The sequence below is a fragment of the Copidosoma floridanum genome, unplaced genomic scaffold, assembly GCF_036245765.1.
Source record: "Copidosoma floridanum isolate Cflo_tuat_1 unplaced genomic scaffold, Cflo_Japanese_pri ptg000019l, whole genome shotgun sequence".
Taxonomy (NCBI): Eukaryota; Metazoa; Arthropoda; class Insecta; order Hymenoptera; family Encyrtidae; genus Copidosoma; species Copidosoma floridanum.
In genome coordinates this window covers 16,818,256-16,833,780 of record NW_028321896.1, presented here as the reverse complement: position 1 = coordinate 16,833,780, position 15,525 = coordinate 16,818,256, and the positions used below count along the sequence as shown (strand labels likewise).

The window sequence follows — 15,525 nt, the reverse complement described above, 5'->3', positions numbered from 1 at the left end:
AGGCTTGAACACCAGAAAAAATGCTACAAGAGACGTCGAAAAATTCTTCCCACAAGAGATTCTCGTACCCTACCGGCACAAGAAGAAGTCGATGACACCGGCACATACATAAAAGTATTGTATGTACAGGAGCACATTGGACCAGCCAGACGCTTTTCTCTCGTGTCCTGGTACACACACGCGCCGCATGTCCCACGTATACTATGGAAGCTGGAAAAATACGTGTATACAGTGGCGGTACTGTGGGCAGGATCGAGCCGGGAGTGGAGGAGATGCGCAAGCTCGGCTGGATGGTGTATACCTACGGGAGTCTCAGAGCGCGTCCTGCCGCGAGGCTGTGCGCATCAGCCACCGATGGTGTGGACATACGATAAATTCGAATGTTTTCATTATGTGGTGTTTTTTTTTTCCCTAAAAAGACTTAATACACGTGCCTGTGATGGCACAATTTAGAGTTAACTACATTGTTTTTTTTTGTGGGTGAACATTGGGTGAAAAGAAAAACAACGTGTTTGGACTATACGTCCCTCGTATACGTGTATGAGCGAGACGTTGTGGTGGAAGGGAGGGACATGTCGTCGTTCCTCAGGAGCCTCTGGAGGAGCAACTCCAAGCACAAGAGTAAGATTTTTTTTTTCACGTGTAATTAATTGTTACAATTACTTGTGCACTTATCGTCTAAATTGTACATTTTTTACCAACTCTCTTTTTTACTGTTTACCCTCAAACAAATTTTACTGTTAAATTACAAAGAATTCACACAACCGCTTTCAAACGACTCTATGAAAAAGGACACGAACCTCAGCGCAACAGCTACTCTTCTACATTCGATCGGTTTGTCAATTCAATTGCGGCCGTAGCTCAAATCACAGTTTTTCACGCCTCGTCGAATTTGTCAACAATGTTTTTTCCAATCCTGTCATCATTACTTACACTTGCAATCAGCGATGTGTATACCCTGCCAGTGACAACTGAGAATTTGAACTGATGAGTTTTTGATTCACCGTATTAATTGGAATATGTTACAATTACCCTTTTGACACAAAAATAAAAATAGGATTATCGATACGGTGATTTTTAATGAAAGTAAACACTCGAAATGAGTCGAAAATGTAGCTCGTAAGCGCGAAAACCGTGGTAACAATAATGATCCATTGAAAAGCACAGTTATAGACAGAAAAGGGTACATACGTTATTGTATTTTAAAATAAATAATGAGCAAGTGAGCTCAAACAGAAAGATAAGCAAATAGGTGCAGAGACAAAGGGCCTCTGTGGTTCCAAGGTACAAACTCCGAGATGAAACATCAGGGATACGTGTGTATAAATTACATTTATGTGTAGTCTAGAATGGAACACATGGATGTATTATGTCTTTCGTCACCTCCATCCTTCAAGCCTTGGATTCGTGTATCCCAAGCACGTGCGACAATATCTGGTGGCAGGAGCAGAGCTGGAGAATATGATGAGAAATACGAACGTAGATCCAGGTACACAATACGCTGTGCAAAATAGTTGCAGTTTTACAAAATGTGCGCACCAACATATTTGTCCGGGGCCAGGACTGGGAAAAACGAAGGAAAAAAATCACCAAGTTCTAAAGGTCTATTTGTAGTACAACAATTGATCTGTTATTAAATAGCAGATGTTCAAGGTAAGAAACTGTAAGGATGATGAAGGATTAATTTTTTTCGTATAGTTCTGTGTATTTATTTATTGTCTGCTGAAGTATTGGAGAACGAAAAACAGCACCAGACAAAGCGTAGAATAGTGCTTGTAACGCTCAAGGTAAAAGTCTTTTTCGAAAAAATTTTTATACTCAATTGAATACGAGACCTCAGTTGGCGCCGGGAAATTCAGCAAACAATGGACAAGGATACTTGTGGGAAAGAAAAGTTTATGAAACAAAATTGTTTATAGAGGAAATCGAGAATTTACGCTTGAAATTTAAAGAGATGGTGATACAGTGTAAAAGATAAAAATTTCTGTACGTAAAAAATTATCGATTTATTGATTGCACCGAGATGTAGAGAAAGAGAAAGGCGGTAAGAAATGGACAGAGGAAGCAAGAGGATCCAAAGATACATGGTAGCAAAGAAGAGGTAGAATGTGTTCGTGTATCATGGATATGTATAACATCTGTGGACACATGAGGGTGGGGATTTCACGGCTCTTTTGTACTGTATGAAGATAAAGGAAAGCTAAAAAGGTGAAATTCACTGATATTGCTACCAAGTTCCGAGCGATTTGCCAATATCTACTTGCTTCATTATTTCGTATAAGCATGTGCATCGTATTTTTTTAATGCCTTAGCACGTATATTATTTTTACTTTCTACCCTTACACCCACCAACATAGAAAACGAGATACTATAGCAAATTTCTCTAATTTCAGGCCCGATTAATCCAATACCCCTTTAATGTGTTTCTCTCTCCTTTTTTATGTGTGTGTACACACGTATGAGTATTGGAGATGGTTATCGGACTTATCGTCTCAGTTCCGAGGGGACGTATAATTTTCCATCGCAAATGAAGCCAATCAGCTGTAAAATTGTGCTGCGAAGTGCAGCGAGCCGGTAAATGGCGCAAGGCAGCCCGAATCGAAAAAAGTTTACCTTAGTTATATCCCAAATTGAAGATACGTACATATGATACTAATAGCGATGAAGCATGTTCGTATTTTGTAAGAGAGATGTAAGAGAGAGATGGTGATTGATTTGTTGATGGTTTTGGGAGTGAGGCGTCAAGTGTTTTACTCATCGATGTATCGAATAATTGATATCACTAAATAAATTTTGATTGCAACTGTCGCAAGATAAATAACTATAAAATTCCCGTTCAGAGTAATTTGGTTTAGTTGCATCATAAAAATAACTTTTAGATTTAACGTAAAAGTAACATTTAGAATTTAAAAAGCCTGAAATTCGGCGCAGAGCTTCATTTGTACGTAGTGACTTTTGCAAACAAAACGTAAAACGATGTGCTCTTGCCTCAGCGAATGAATTCAATTAAATTAAATCAACAGAAATGGAGACAGTGAGAATCCGCTTTTGCTAAAGTTTTTGACACTCCACCCCTGCTACATTACGTACTCGTGTTAAAATTCACTTGTGTCACGCTGCCAGACTTTAAGTACATGCTCCTGCGCAAATTAAAATTTTCGCTCCAACTGTTATTTGCGATATGATCCATCACAGAAGGTCATTTGTTATGAAATTCTCGGAATTCTCGGTTTGTATTTTTCAAGGGTTATTAGGTTATTGAGTATCAGAGATTGTTTCATCAAATTTCTACTAACAACCCCTTCATTGCACCTTGTCAACCTGATTGGTTTTCAATTACGAAGCAGTACGTACTGAAATTCGAAAAAAAACCATGGATCACGGCATGTCACTGTTAACTTCATTTGAATTACTCATTAATTTATTTTCTGGACAAAGTTAAATGAAGACTTGTGCGAGTGTTCACTTGGACGAATAGAAATTAGAATCGCTCGCTAAATTAGATGAACTGTGTGAATATTTAGCCGGGAACTTCGAGTAAGTAAGTTTGGTAGAGAATGAGGTTGGCCGGAGCGCGCAATCACCATCAACTCGTCATCTTACTTGATGGTATTTGGGTGGAAATTTTCACCAAGCAAGTAAATTCTAAGCAGGAAAAGGACAAGGACTTTACAACACCCTTCTGGCTGTAGTCTACAAATAGACCTATTCACTGAAACAACAAACTGAAATGCTTTTTCAATGAAATCGGTATACGATATACGTAAAGCTGACAGAGTTTATGACTGTTTATTAACAAAACTTATGCATCTCTTTACATTATACATGAAAACAGAACTCAATTCATAGTGTAATATCTAAATAAGCACAAACGACCTGTTGGAAAGAAAAGACGCGAGTCTTTGCGTTTCAAATTTATACAGTGATTACTTGGCTTTCTGTGCACTGCACACCGAACCTTGGGTGTGAAAAATCACGTTTTAGTCAATTGGTGTAACTTTTCGTTTGCGTAAAAAGCTTTTTTAATCCCAAGAAAACTTGCACACTACGACAAGAAGGTAAACGAAGAAGAAAAGAACGAATTTCAGGAATTCGATTTACGGCTGCCGCAACAGCCTGGACCTGAGGGGGAAAATTGTGCTTTGATTATTTGTTCGCTGGCTTGCTTGCTTGCGCTTCATTGGATTTTTCTTTCGTTTGCGTTGAGAAAAAAAAAAAAAAATTTGAATTGTCTTTCACCACAAGTACAACTGCAAGTTGCGGGGTCCTGCCTCTTTTTCCTTCCCTCTGCACTGAAGCACGCCATTACGTGAATGTAAAAAAAATTTTTAGTCACAAGAATCTTTAGGCGACAAAGGAATAGTGCGATCGTGCTCTTTCTATTTTTAATTTAAAAACAATAGTATTAATTACATATAACGTTTGTTGAAGCATCAAAAAATCATACATGAGAATATGTAACCTGGAACAAATGGTTATGCGAGCAAAGTGCATGTGTAAAATTTGCATAAGGGACACTACGTTCCTGCATAACTACTGGCCCCTTCGGGTAACTCAGGGAATCAAGTGGACCGTAAAACTGTTACAGCCACGTTTGTTTCATCACTATGATCACGGCAACATCTACTTTAATGCAGATTGGTGTTAAAGTGTTTGGCAGCAACAAGAAAATAAATTTTAAAAAACGTGGCCAACCAACTTCAATTCTCAATTTTAACCCCTTTGACGCGCTCAAACGATCTCGATTGATAGTCGTACGCACCTCACATATTTACATAATGTATCAGCAGTAAAGTACACAGAGGCAGCCTCGCTGATGAAAATCCGATAGCTTCTCATTTTCTATCTACCTTTTACGGAATGCCAAAGGGTTGTCGTATCCACTGATTAAAGGCCTGATTGCCAAAAGGTGGAATAGGTAATATATATATAGATACGGTGCGGTATGGCGAGGGCTAATTTTTTTGGAGCATCCAGAGCCAAATGTATCCGGCGTAGGGTGAAACTTATTCTCGGGCCGGACACCAAGTAGTGAAAATTCTTCATTTGTAACCACTGTAGCACGTTTGTTAACATTACGTGTGCCAAGGACGCAAATAAATAATGCTCTTCTGGTGACTTTGCACTTCTGTAGCAATTGCTTTTTCTTCTTCTCGCCACCGAGTGCGGTAGATCTTATGGTGCTCTCGAAAGTTGGGGCAGGCAGTTTTTTTAGTGCTTTCCTCCTTGAGATGGAAACTTTTTAACGTGTGAACGCAGTCGATATTCGTACGAGTACCAAAACACGTATTACATAAATATGTACACGACAAGTGCGTATGTCGTACGTCAGATATAATTCAAAAACTTTTCGTACAAAATATTCAAGTCCTCTGAATATTTTTGTAGTACAGTTTAAAACTTGTACGCAAATATTCGATGACTATGCTCCGTGGGGTGTGATTAATACTACCGTGAATCCATGAATCTCTGCTTAACATTTGCGACTGCAGAAGGTAAAAAAAAAAAGTAGAAACTCGGCGATATTTCATAGAGGGCATAATAAAAGCAGAGGGAAAGAGTACCACTCCAACAAAAAAGCAAATCATTCATCCTCCGTGCAATCGAGCCAGCGATTAAACGGGCTGTTGTGATTTAGTACAAGTGAAATCGTCGTGCATAAACGTACATGTATACGTACAATTACGTTGAACTTTTCTAAAAATAACAACCAAATAGAAAAATAAAATAAATAAACAGCGAACCAAGAGTAGGGGAAATTTGCTACTCGAGCGAACGTGCCTCTCTGAAAAGGGCAATAAATCGTTCCTTTCCTTTTACTCGTACTTTCAATATGCACCACGAGTTTATCCGTTTCACAGCGAAAAAAAAAAAAAAAAAATAGTACTACATACAGTTAGGAAAAAAAAAAAAAAACATAATATTTAAGTAGTAAGAGTCACATTTGGTTAAACAGTATTAATAGCCAATGGTATAGTTGGTGGTAAAATTTAATAGTAAAAGTGGATGCGGTCAGACAGTTTTGGAACTCCAAAAAGAGAACATTTTTTCATGAACCTTCAGTAGTATGTATCCGATTTGGTCAGCCAATTTTACGAAATAAACGTAAAAGATTATCGTAAGTATTCAGTAGTAAAAGTGCGGGCTTTTAAGATTCAGTCAGACATTATTATAAGACAAGTACAGAAGCTCTCGTTAGTATTTAGTGGTACAAATTATTTAACATCAGATAATATTAAAATACTAGTCTTCTAACTTTATCCATCGGTAGAGAAGCTGAAGCGTAGAGATAATAATCAGCATTCAGTAGTAAAAGTACGATTTGGTCAGACAATATTAAAAGACAAGCACATATTGATGTCATAAGTATTCAGTAGTACAAGTCTGATTCGATCAGACAACTTTTGAAAATAAGTAAAAAAAAAAGGTTACGAGTGTTTAGTAGTTCAAGTCTGATTCGGTCAGACAACGTGAGAAGACAAGCGCAGAGGTTCTCATTAGTATTCAGTAGTACAATTTATTCACACACGACCAGACAGTATTTGGAAAACTTGTGTTTAGTTATGTATACTTGTATTATGTTAATAATAATTAAAGCACAAAATATACATGTTCTGAAATCAATGAAAGTTTACTGCAAATTCAACTTTTGCGAATGGCGAAAAGCCGAGTGGATGAACTCGTTCAATCTAATTTTCCCGGGATGGTGGTGATATGAAAGGTGCAGTGGCTCTATCACCACACGTCCGCGCTTCAATTAAATAAATTACAATTGCGAAAGTCAACATTTGCGCACGTGTTCCGCGAGACTCTGCTTACTTTGAAGAAAAGCCTTGCACAGCTGGCTGCTGAGAGGCACGTTGGCTTCTGCGTAGGGGGAAAAAAAAACAACGTAAGTGTACGCTCGAATAGAAATCCAGGACTCGTTGGGGGTATAGTATACCTACTCTCTCGTCTTCTTTTACTTAAGCAAGAGCGTGGACGGAGTCAAATTTACACTAAAAAAAATTATTTTTTCACCTCTGTTACAACTCACGTACAGTCTGAGCCTTCATATGTATATATTTATCTGCTATTAGAAACATCGGTGCATACCTATAATCGACAATAATGTTTATCATCTGAAATTAACTATACACGGTAGATTCAATTAAACAAACTAATCAAACAATCGATCAATTGTCAATGAATAGAAATATTAACGATGAGCGAGTTTACATTTGGGAGGTATGACTTTATCGCCAATTTAATGAAAGGTACTCTTCGTTAGATGGTCGATCATTAGAGACACATGGAGGAAAAGAGAGCGAGTAAAGCCGAGATGTTTTAACACTCGAGAGCGCAAAGAAACAAGGAGTAATGGTCCGGGAGAAATTGATTGGGGTCCGCGAATGTCGTTTTCTTTTCGCCCCATTGGTTGATTGAAAATCGATGTCTCTCACTCAAGAGAGACGGCCAGTACAAAATGAAAGAAAAAACTGTAAGCAGCCCCATTTTTTTTCTACTTCTCATATTTTTGTGCTTTGCACGCACACCGATTTGTACTAGTTACTTGTTTTTGAGGAATAAATATATATATACATGTAGCGTATCATACATATCATCAACTATAGAGGATTCAGATATTCCAACCTCTTAGGGACACGTATCACAAATCGCTTTCAATTTAAAAGATTTACATTACGTACGATTAATAAATTGTTTTTATTTTTACTATTTTTTTTTTCAATATATTTTTGATTCGTCGAGACTATTTAAACGAACTCGTAAAAGTACCTACTTTGTCCGATTTATAGCGAACAGCTGATAAAGGAAAAAGTAAAAGAAGTATACAAACCCACATATCCCACGCATATATCCCCACAGATATCAAACCTATACGTATAGCTGTTGAAAGTTGTATGCAATGGCCATTGGGAGTCGAGAAAGTTAGGGAACTGGTGACACATAGCTGGGAAACACTTTATTGTATCACCCAACTGTGCAGTCAAGTGTGCATGAAACAAATGACAGCTAAACTGAGGTAGAACAGCAACTCAATTATCGTCACTTTAGAGCTACGGCCTTTTCCCGAAAATAACGGTCGTACTAGTCTCTCCAAATACCTTATGATAGTTCAATGAGATGCAATAACTCGGTATTACTCAATGGACAGAGATATTGAAAAGCTCCTCGAAACGAGGAAGAAAGGTAGAGTTCACAATCCATTTTAACTAAAATTTTTTTTTCATTGTAACTATATGCAATTATTCGTAAACTTTTTTATTCAGACGTATCAATCAACTACAGTGACTCGATTGGAAATCATATATACGCACTGTTTCACAGTGGATTATTTATAACTACATCAGAGCTATCGCTTCTACCGTATATCCACTGCTGTTGTGGTCTAACTTGTCTTTTTTTTTTTTTTTTTTTTTTTTTTTTTTTTTTTTTTTTTTTTACATAGTGTACTCGGGTCTCCATGCTATAAACGATAGATGAAACCAGTCAATCTTTGTTTGTAGCGTTGTAAATTCCTTTTTCGGTTGATGCCTCTTGAATTGTAATAGTAGTAGTTGGATTATGTAGCGGAGTAGATTTTATGAGATTTAGGTTGTTTTAGTGGAATAAGAGGTATACCTGAAAAATGACGACACGAGAGTTCTGGTGTACGCGTAAGAAGCGAGATTCAACTTTATACTTGCAAAAAAAAGTACTTGCACGTCCAGAAATTTTAAGAGAAAAATATGTAGAGGAGAGCGAGAAAAAAGGAATTTCGTCTCTCGAGAAGCGTTGAAACATTTTTTACGACCTCAAATGTAGTTGTGCAATTCTTCGCTACATGGGGAGAGTTAACGAACACCCCATTGAAACAGACGTACTTAAAAAAATGCAGTCTTCCGTGCTCTCCAAACTCTCGCGAAACATTCCACTCCAAATAACGGCAAAAAAAAAAAAGAAAATGGGAAAAAACAACCGCAAATGTAGGCAGGTAGTGTATACCTACTTTTGACTGTTTTTAGGTGGTGAAAAAACAAAGTAAAGTAGAAAAGACGTGCGTTTTACAGGAGAGTTTTTGTTGTCCAGTTGTAGTGGAAGTATGGGGGGAGGTGGTTGTACATGTGGTTGGAAAACGGGAAGAGTTGGTTGAGCTGCAGAGGAGGAGCCAAAATGAGGGAAGCGAATGGATTCCGGTCGCGTACGCTGCGCATCTAACGAGCTAATGTCTCTTCGTTAGAGCAAGAGTGAGGGCGACGGTGACTCCTCGATTGTCTGGCCCACCTTTTTTCCCATCGCTTCAAACTCTCTTTTTCACGTCTTTTCTCTCGGCCCTTTTTTTTTCCTTTCCTTAAACCGACTGAAATTGATTTGTTTCGAGCCTTGCAATGTGATCACTCGGGGCTGTTTTTTTATTTTTTTTTTAATTTTACTTTGCTGACTTTACTTTAGTCATTTGGACATCTACTGGTTGACAATTTTATCGCACGAACAAGCTTAATCACTGATTTAGCAGCAACTAAAACTAAGCGGGATGACGCAATGCAGGTTCATCACGAAAACTAATTATTATACTCTTTATACCAACTTTCACAAGAGAAGGGCGAGAATATAACAGAAAAATGTCGTGTACGTTCACTAAAACCTCCTAACTTTAGTTTCTAAGCCGTTTGAAAAAAAAAAAAAAAAAAAAAAATATATATATATATATATATATATATATATATATATATATATGTTTTACAGTCTTTGAGTATCATGAACCATAGCTCCCTTTAAAACCTCAAACTCCTCATACGGCACTACTGACTCTGTCCTTGTAAACGGTACACGATTGTTTGTATTTTCCAGAGCTTTGCGAGGAGTGGGCGCTTGCGAGCAGTTGCGAGTCGGTGGGCCCGAGCACGTCGTCGAGCGCCGAAGTGGTGAGCAGCAGTGCACCAACGAGTGCGAGTACTAGCGCGAGTAGCAGCCGCACAGGACCCGATGAGCCCGACCTCCTGCCCGAGACGAGCTTCGAGCTCAAGTACTTTGGCTGCACCCCCGTCGAGTCGCCCTCCAGCGAGAAGGAGACGGCCCACGCCATCAAGACCATCGTGTGCACGGTACGGGCTGCACGTGTTTTCTATCTTCTGTGAGACTATGTATGGGTGATCCGCGCCTCGATGGGATATGCTTTATGATTATATTATACAAATTACTACATGCAATACGTGCCAATGAAGCAAACTATCTATCTTTGCATTCCTTACTAATTGCTATACGTATAATCCCACAACAGTAGAAAAACTAAACTCACCATTTGGCACAAAAATGTCTTGTTAAAACTACACAAGTCTTATTTACTTCAGCCTCATGCTAACTTTCGTCATACACTAACTTTGTGTATTTATTAATATTATTTAAAGTAAGATGATATTGAGACCCTAAAATTCATATGATTTTTACTTTAGTTTTTTTACTTCACGAAATTACACAACAATTATAACTTTGTGGTATATGAGATACATGTATACATACAATAAGGATAAAAGGTAGGAGGTTCAGCAACAGCTAAGAAAAATTTCGTATGTAGTGCAGAATAGAGTCAAGTACTACATTCCAGCGAAGAAGATGAATGTTTATGTGCCTAGCTTTTTTGAAAAAATCCATACAACAAGCTCGTAAATCTGGTGTTATATACATGAAAAAAGTGGTGATAGATACAAGGCTCAAGCTAAACCTCGTACAATATGGATATGGATACCGACCCTACACGCGATACAAAGGGGTGTTATGTATATACTATGTGGAACGATTCGCGCATCCGACCGAGCTATAGGTATAAGCGTCTGACGTGAAAAGTCTTTTACTACTGTTATGCACTGGTGTACCCTATACCCGCCGATGTATATATTGATGTATGAGCTGTTCTCATCGTATATCTCATTCGTTGTGCAGCTCAGCGTTTGCATAACACGTCAAACTCCTGGAACATCCAAGTTCATATTTGGAAATAACAAAAAATGAAAGTGTATTAACAGTTTTCGGTGTACAACTTTTAACAAAATTATTAGATTTTCCGCTAATTCAACATTATTACGCGAAAAGATGGAAAGTAGACATAACTCTCTTTCGTGACAAATGAAATTTAAAAAATGTATATGTATTTACACGGTAAACAACACGGGCGTTGATCGAGGAGCAATTGGGAAACGATCGATTTGAGGTTTTTATCATTTTAGCCTCACCAAAAGGCCATTAAAAGTATCTCGCAAATCAATCAATAATCGAGTGATAGAAGCTCGAGAATATACATACACACAGACACACATGTACGCATACACTTACATTCACAAGCACAAACAGAGACACATTTTCGTTTGCAAACAAATACTTGAGTTTACGGCTTGGTTGTACGGTATAACTTTGGTTATACGTTTTATGGCTATCGTTACTTTACGCGCATCGTCGGTGCACCCTCTCCCCGATCCAATCCAACCAACCCCTGCCATCCATATGTAGGTACATACATACACGTTATTAGCGTAGTGGTGCGTAAAACTGGCTATAAATAAAAATAAACTTTGTTGTAAGGATACACCACTTGCGTGTAAGCGGTATCACCACCATATTCCTAACAAAATAAGGGCAGTTTCGAGGGTGTGCCTCAAAAAAAAATTTTTTTTCTTTAAATACGGGACGAATTTGGGATATTTTTTGTGGATTTACACGTCAATACGTATACGAACTGATGGAGCATGCACAATAAACGAAGTTCAAAGTGAGTTGTTTTCATTGAAGTGTGTACATACAACCAAGAGTTTTTTTAATTCTAGATTTGCATGACAGAGAGCTTTTATTTACATTACAAATACGGTGTACTGTGGATATTCTATGCTGTTTGACCGAATGAAAACAACGCGAACTCGTTGGGAGCTTCCGTCCACTTGATTGAAACAATTTTCTGTGTTTCTTTGTTTTGAAAAATTCTATTTCATCTGTTTTTCATTCATCGTCCTGTAAATTCATCACAGAATTTTTTATTTTTTTTCAATATTAATACTCGTAAAACAATGATGACGGTAAACTATATAAATAAAATACTTTTTGTTGCTGAAAAGGGCCATTAATCATTACGGTACACATACATACGCACGATCTTCTATGGTACTCTTAATAAATGGAAAGCACACATGCTCGGCCATGCGGAGGAAAAAAATGTGCACAAGATACATGCATTGTGGAACTGGAACTTTTTATCAATTTTTTCTGCACAGCGTTTGCTCACGTACACCTTTTGTGGGATGTATAGCTGAGTAAGAGACAAATAATATGAGAGATCTAAAATTCAACGTGTCTGGCAAATATAATATGTTAATGTAATGGCACAGCTATTTACTAAGGGAAGCAATCCTGAGGGGGGTTTTTGTGCTCTTCTTTATTTTTATTGTTAAATTAATTTATAAATTTACTTATTTTTAGGTTGCTCAGTAATATTTCAGATGATTTTAAAAATTGTCTTTTGCAACAATTTTCAATGCATAATTACAAGAGAACCTGTAATGCGACAAAACACATACTCTCCGTCTCGCAAATATATCCTTTTATTCTCTATGGTATTCTCAATATTCATTGAATCTCGTCCTATGTTCTCTCGCAGCCTCCCCATTTTCGGGTAAAGCATCGAAGACTTGCATCGCGTGAGTCGATATGTGCTGTTACTCTAACGAAGCCAATGCACTTTTCTAGTCGATCCTATACGAAGTACTTCTTTTCGGTCCAGCGCATCGGAGAAAAGAACAGAAAATGAGATGGAAAAAGTCGAGGAAGCACTGCTGCTTTGGCAACATATTCTTTTTTTTTCTTCTCTTTTCTGGGTGTGGCGCACATACCTAAAGAAAAGCTTGGGTCTAAATGTCTTCCTTTGTCTGCGGTTTCAGGCAAAGGCAAGTGGAAAAAAGCTCCAGAGAGTCTCGTTGGCCGTGAGTTTGCGAGGCATCCGAATGACGGACCTGACCACCGGAGAGGAGCAGCTCCGCATCTCCATATACAGGTGCGCTTCTGCACGACAACCTCAATACTCCCCCCCTTAACTTTTTTTCAAAGTAAAAAAAAAAAAAAAAAAAAACGGTGCGCAGCATCTCGTACTGCTCGGCCGACGGGGCCCACGGCAACGTGTTTGGCTTCATAGCGGCGAACCCGGAGGAGATCCTCGAGTGCCACGCCTACCTCTGCCCGAAGCGCAAAGTCGCCCAGACGGTCACTCTGGCCGTGGCCCAGTCGTTCAACGCCGCCTACGAGCTTTGGCAACTGGCGGAGCTGGACACGGGCGCCTGCCAAGGCCCACAATTGTCGAATGGCCTCGCCGATGAGGATGGACATGACGAACTAGATGAGGGTCACAAAAAAGGTACAGGTGCTCGACCAAATTCGATGGAATAGGTAGTACATTTGCAACACGAATGATTTGGAATTAAATTACATCTGTTTTACCTGATTTTGAGATATCTCGTAAGAGTAAATGTTCTAAGAACGAGTAATTTCATTAGTTGAAAAAACACCGTTATATTTAGCTGTTTGTATACGAGTTTTAATAGTGTACCTATACAACAAATAAAACATATCGTGATAATATTTAATGAAAAGAACGTTGGTCGCAAAACTAGTGGCATAAAGGTTACAAAAAAAATGCATATCATCCTATACGAACACGAGTTTGTTGCGAATAGCGAGAAATAAGAAACGGAAAAGATGCTATACTAAAAATGAGGCATGGACATTCCGCATAGAGCGTACAGGTGAGATGTAAATCTCTTTTCTTTCGCAGGAGCTGTTTCGGACGAGAAAAGCCCGGAAGAGCGACGCAAGTGCAAAGGCAGCCTTCGTGGGAGGAACAAGAGCTCGAGCCACAAGACAAACGTCGAGTCCAAAGTTGACTCTTCTTTGGTGATTATTCTTATACCCATTATGTTTTTGGCTATTGTCATCTCGTATCTCTAATTATTTTTTCCATTTACTTATGATATTTCGATCAATTGGATGTGTCCGCGTGTGTTTGTCTGCGCAGAAAAATAGAGACTCGACTTTCATTCATGTAGATGGTGTTGGCTTCGTTGACAGTAGCATGACATGTCCCATCACGTTCGATGAAAATCATTTCACCTCAGTGGACAATCAAGTACGTGTAAAATCAAACCCTAACTTATAATTTCAAACAGCTAACGTCAAAATTTCTGATTACCGTATTTAAATCACTGTCATATCCAGAGAAAGTAGTATTTTGCAACTAAAAATTTTGTATTTCTAAAGTGAAGACTATATTTTTATTACACATTCTACGAAAATCAGACATTTTGTCTCTTGAACGATGTTTTAGAAACGATACTAGTTCCTTTAATTCCACGTTACTAAGACTCTGGAAACAAAAAGCGCACCATCCGCATTTTTATCTCATCGTTGTCCACGTAGTCTTAGTACGTACTCTTTACCATTTGAGTTATTTATTAAAAACGCGCATGTGACGTAAGACTCTCTGGAGGATTTGTTAATTTCTTTTTTAGTAACAAACCATAATACGGTCTCCCAATAATCTCTGCCCCACAGTAGAGAGAAAATTCATGAAGCTCCATGAGTTTCTATTTATTTATCTTACTCGCGAGAGCCCCGAGAGTTATCCTTCTCTTCCAGCTCCTGAATAATTCAGCCTCTCCTACTCGGCCAATCTTGTATGTATCTTTCTCGCGATTACTCAACTTTTTCGCGCCACGTATAGTGATTCATAACCAAATCCCTCATGCATATTCAATGAGACGCGTGCATTGTATATCTTACCTGCACCACCAGCTGCATCTCTTTCAGCTTATCTCTGTATAGTCCATGAAATAGACATTGTCATTGCACATCTGCCAATCACTGCCTGAAAAACCTGTAGTTTTTAAATATATGAGGTATTAATATTTGCTACGAAGAACCGAATGTCATTACAGCAACAAAAAATTGTTGTGCCGTTGATTGCAGGTATCCTTCGAGGACGAGACGTCCGGGGCGAGAAACGGCATGCCCATGAAGCCCCTAAACAATAAGTCACCGACCCCGAGCCCCTCATTGGCCACCAGCACCACCAGCATCAATGACTCGACATCAACAGCAGCGGAACAGAAGCAACTGATCACGAGCACCTGGACCGAGTCCGAGACGTCCCGGAAACTCGACCTCGTCTGCTCGTCGTAGCGCTTCCGGGACGTGCCGCTCATCACGGGCCTGTGGCAGCAGTTGTCCTCCAACTCGCCCTCCTCTGCTGGCAAGGACCAACACCGACAACTGCCACCTAAGGCAGAGCAGCGGATTTCGTCCGCACCTTGAACCAATGGAAGCAGGTAAAAAAATTCCAGCAAATCTTCAGTTTATATTTGTTGTTCTTTGGAAATAAGAGAATGGTTGGTAATATTTTACATGACTACGAAAATTTTGAAGGTAAAGGGGTTCAAAATCAGAGTTTCACAGACTTTGAGAACAACCGATCGAAGTATTCGTAATTAAGTAAAAAATCGAATTGAAAAGTAG

The 15,525-nt window shown here is 38.7% G+C and overlaps 1 protein-coding gene across 1 annotated transcript; it reads left to right on the top strand.

The window, feature by feature from the left end:
- Positions 1-543: 543 nt before the first annotated feature.
- Positions 544-15,272, top strand: LOC106638350 (uncharacterized). Its single transcript, XM_089592661.1, has 7 exons — positions 544-621; positions 9,832-10,085; positions 12,903-13,015; positions 13,101-13,372; positions 13,790-13,908; positions 14,030-14,140; positions 14,980-15,272. Exons 1-7 carry the CDS (start codon positions 573-575, stop codon positions 15,190-15,192), a joined length of 1,131 nt encoding a protein of 376 aa, XP_089448787.1. The 5' UTR covers positions 544-572; the 3' UTR covers positions 15,193-15,272.
- Positions 15,273-15,525: the final 253 nt, after the last annotated feature.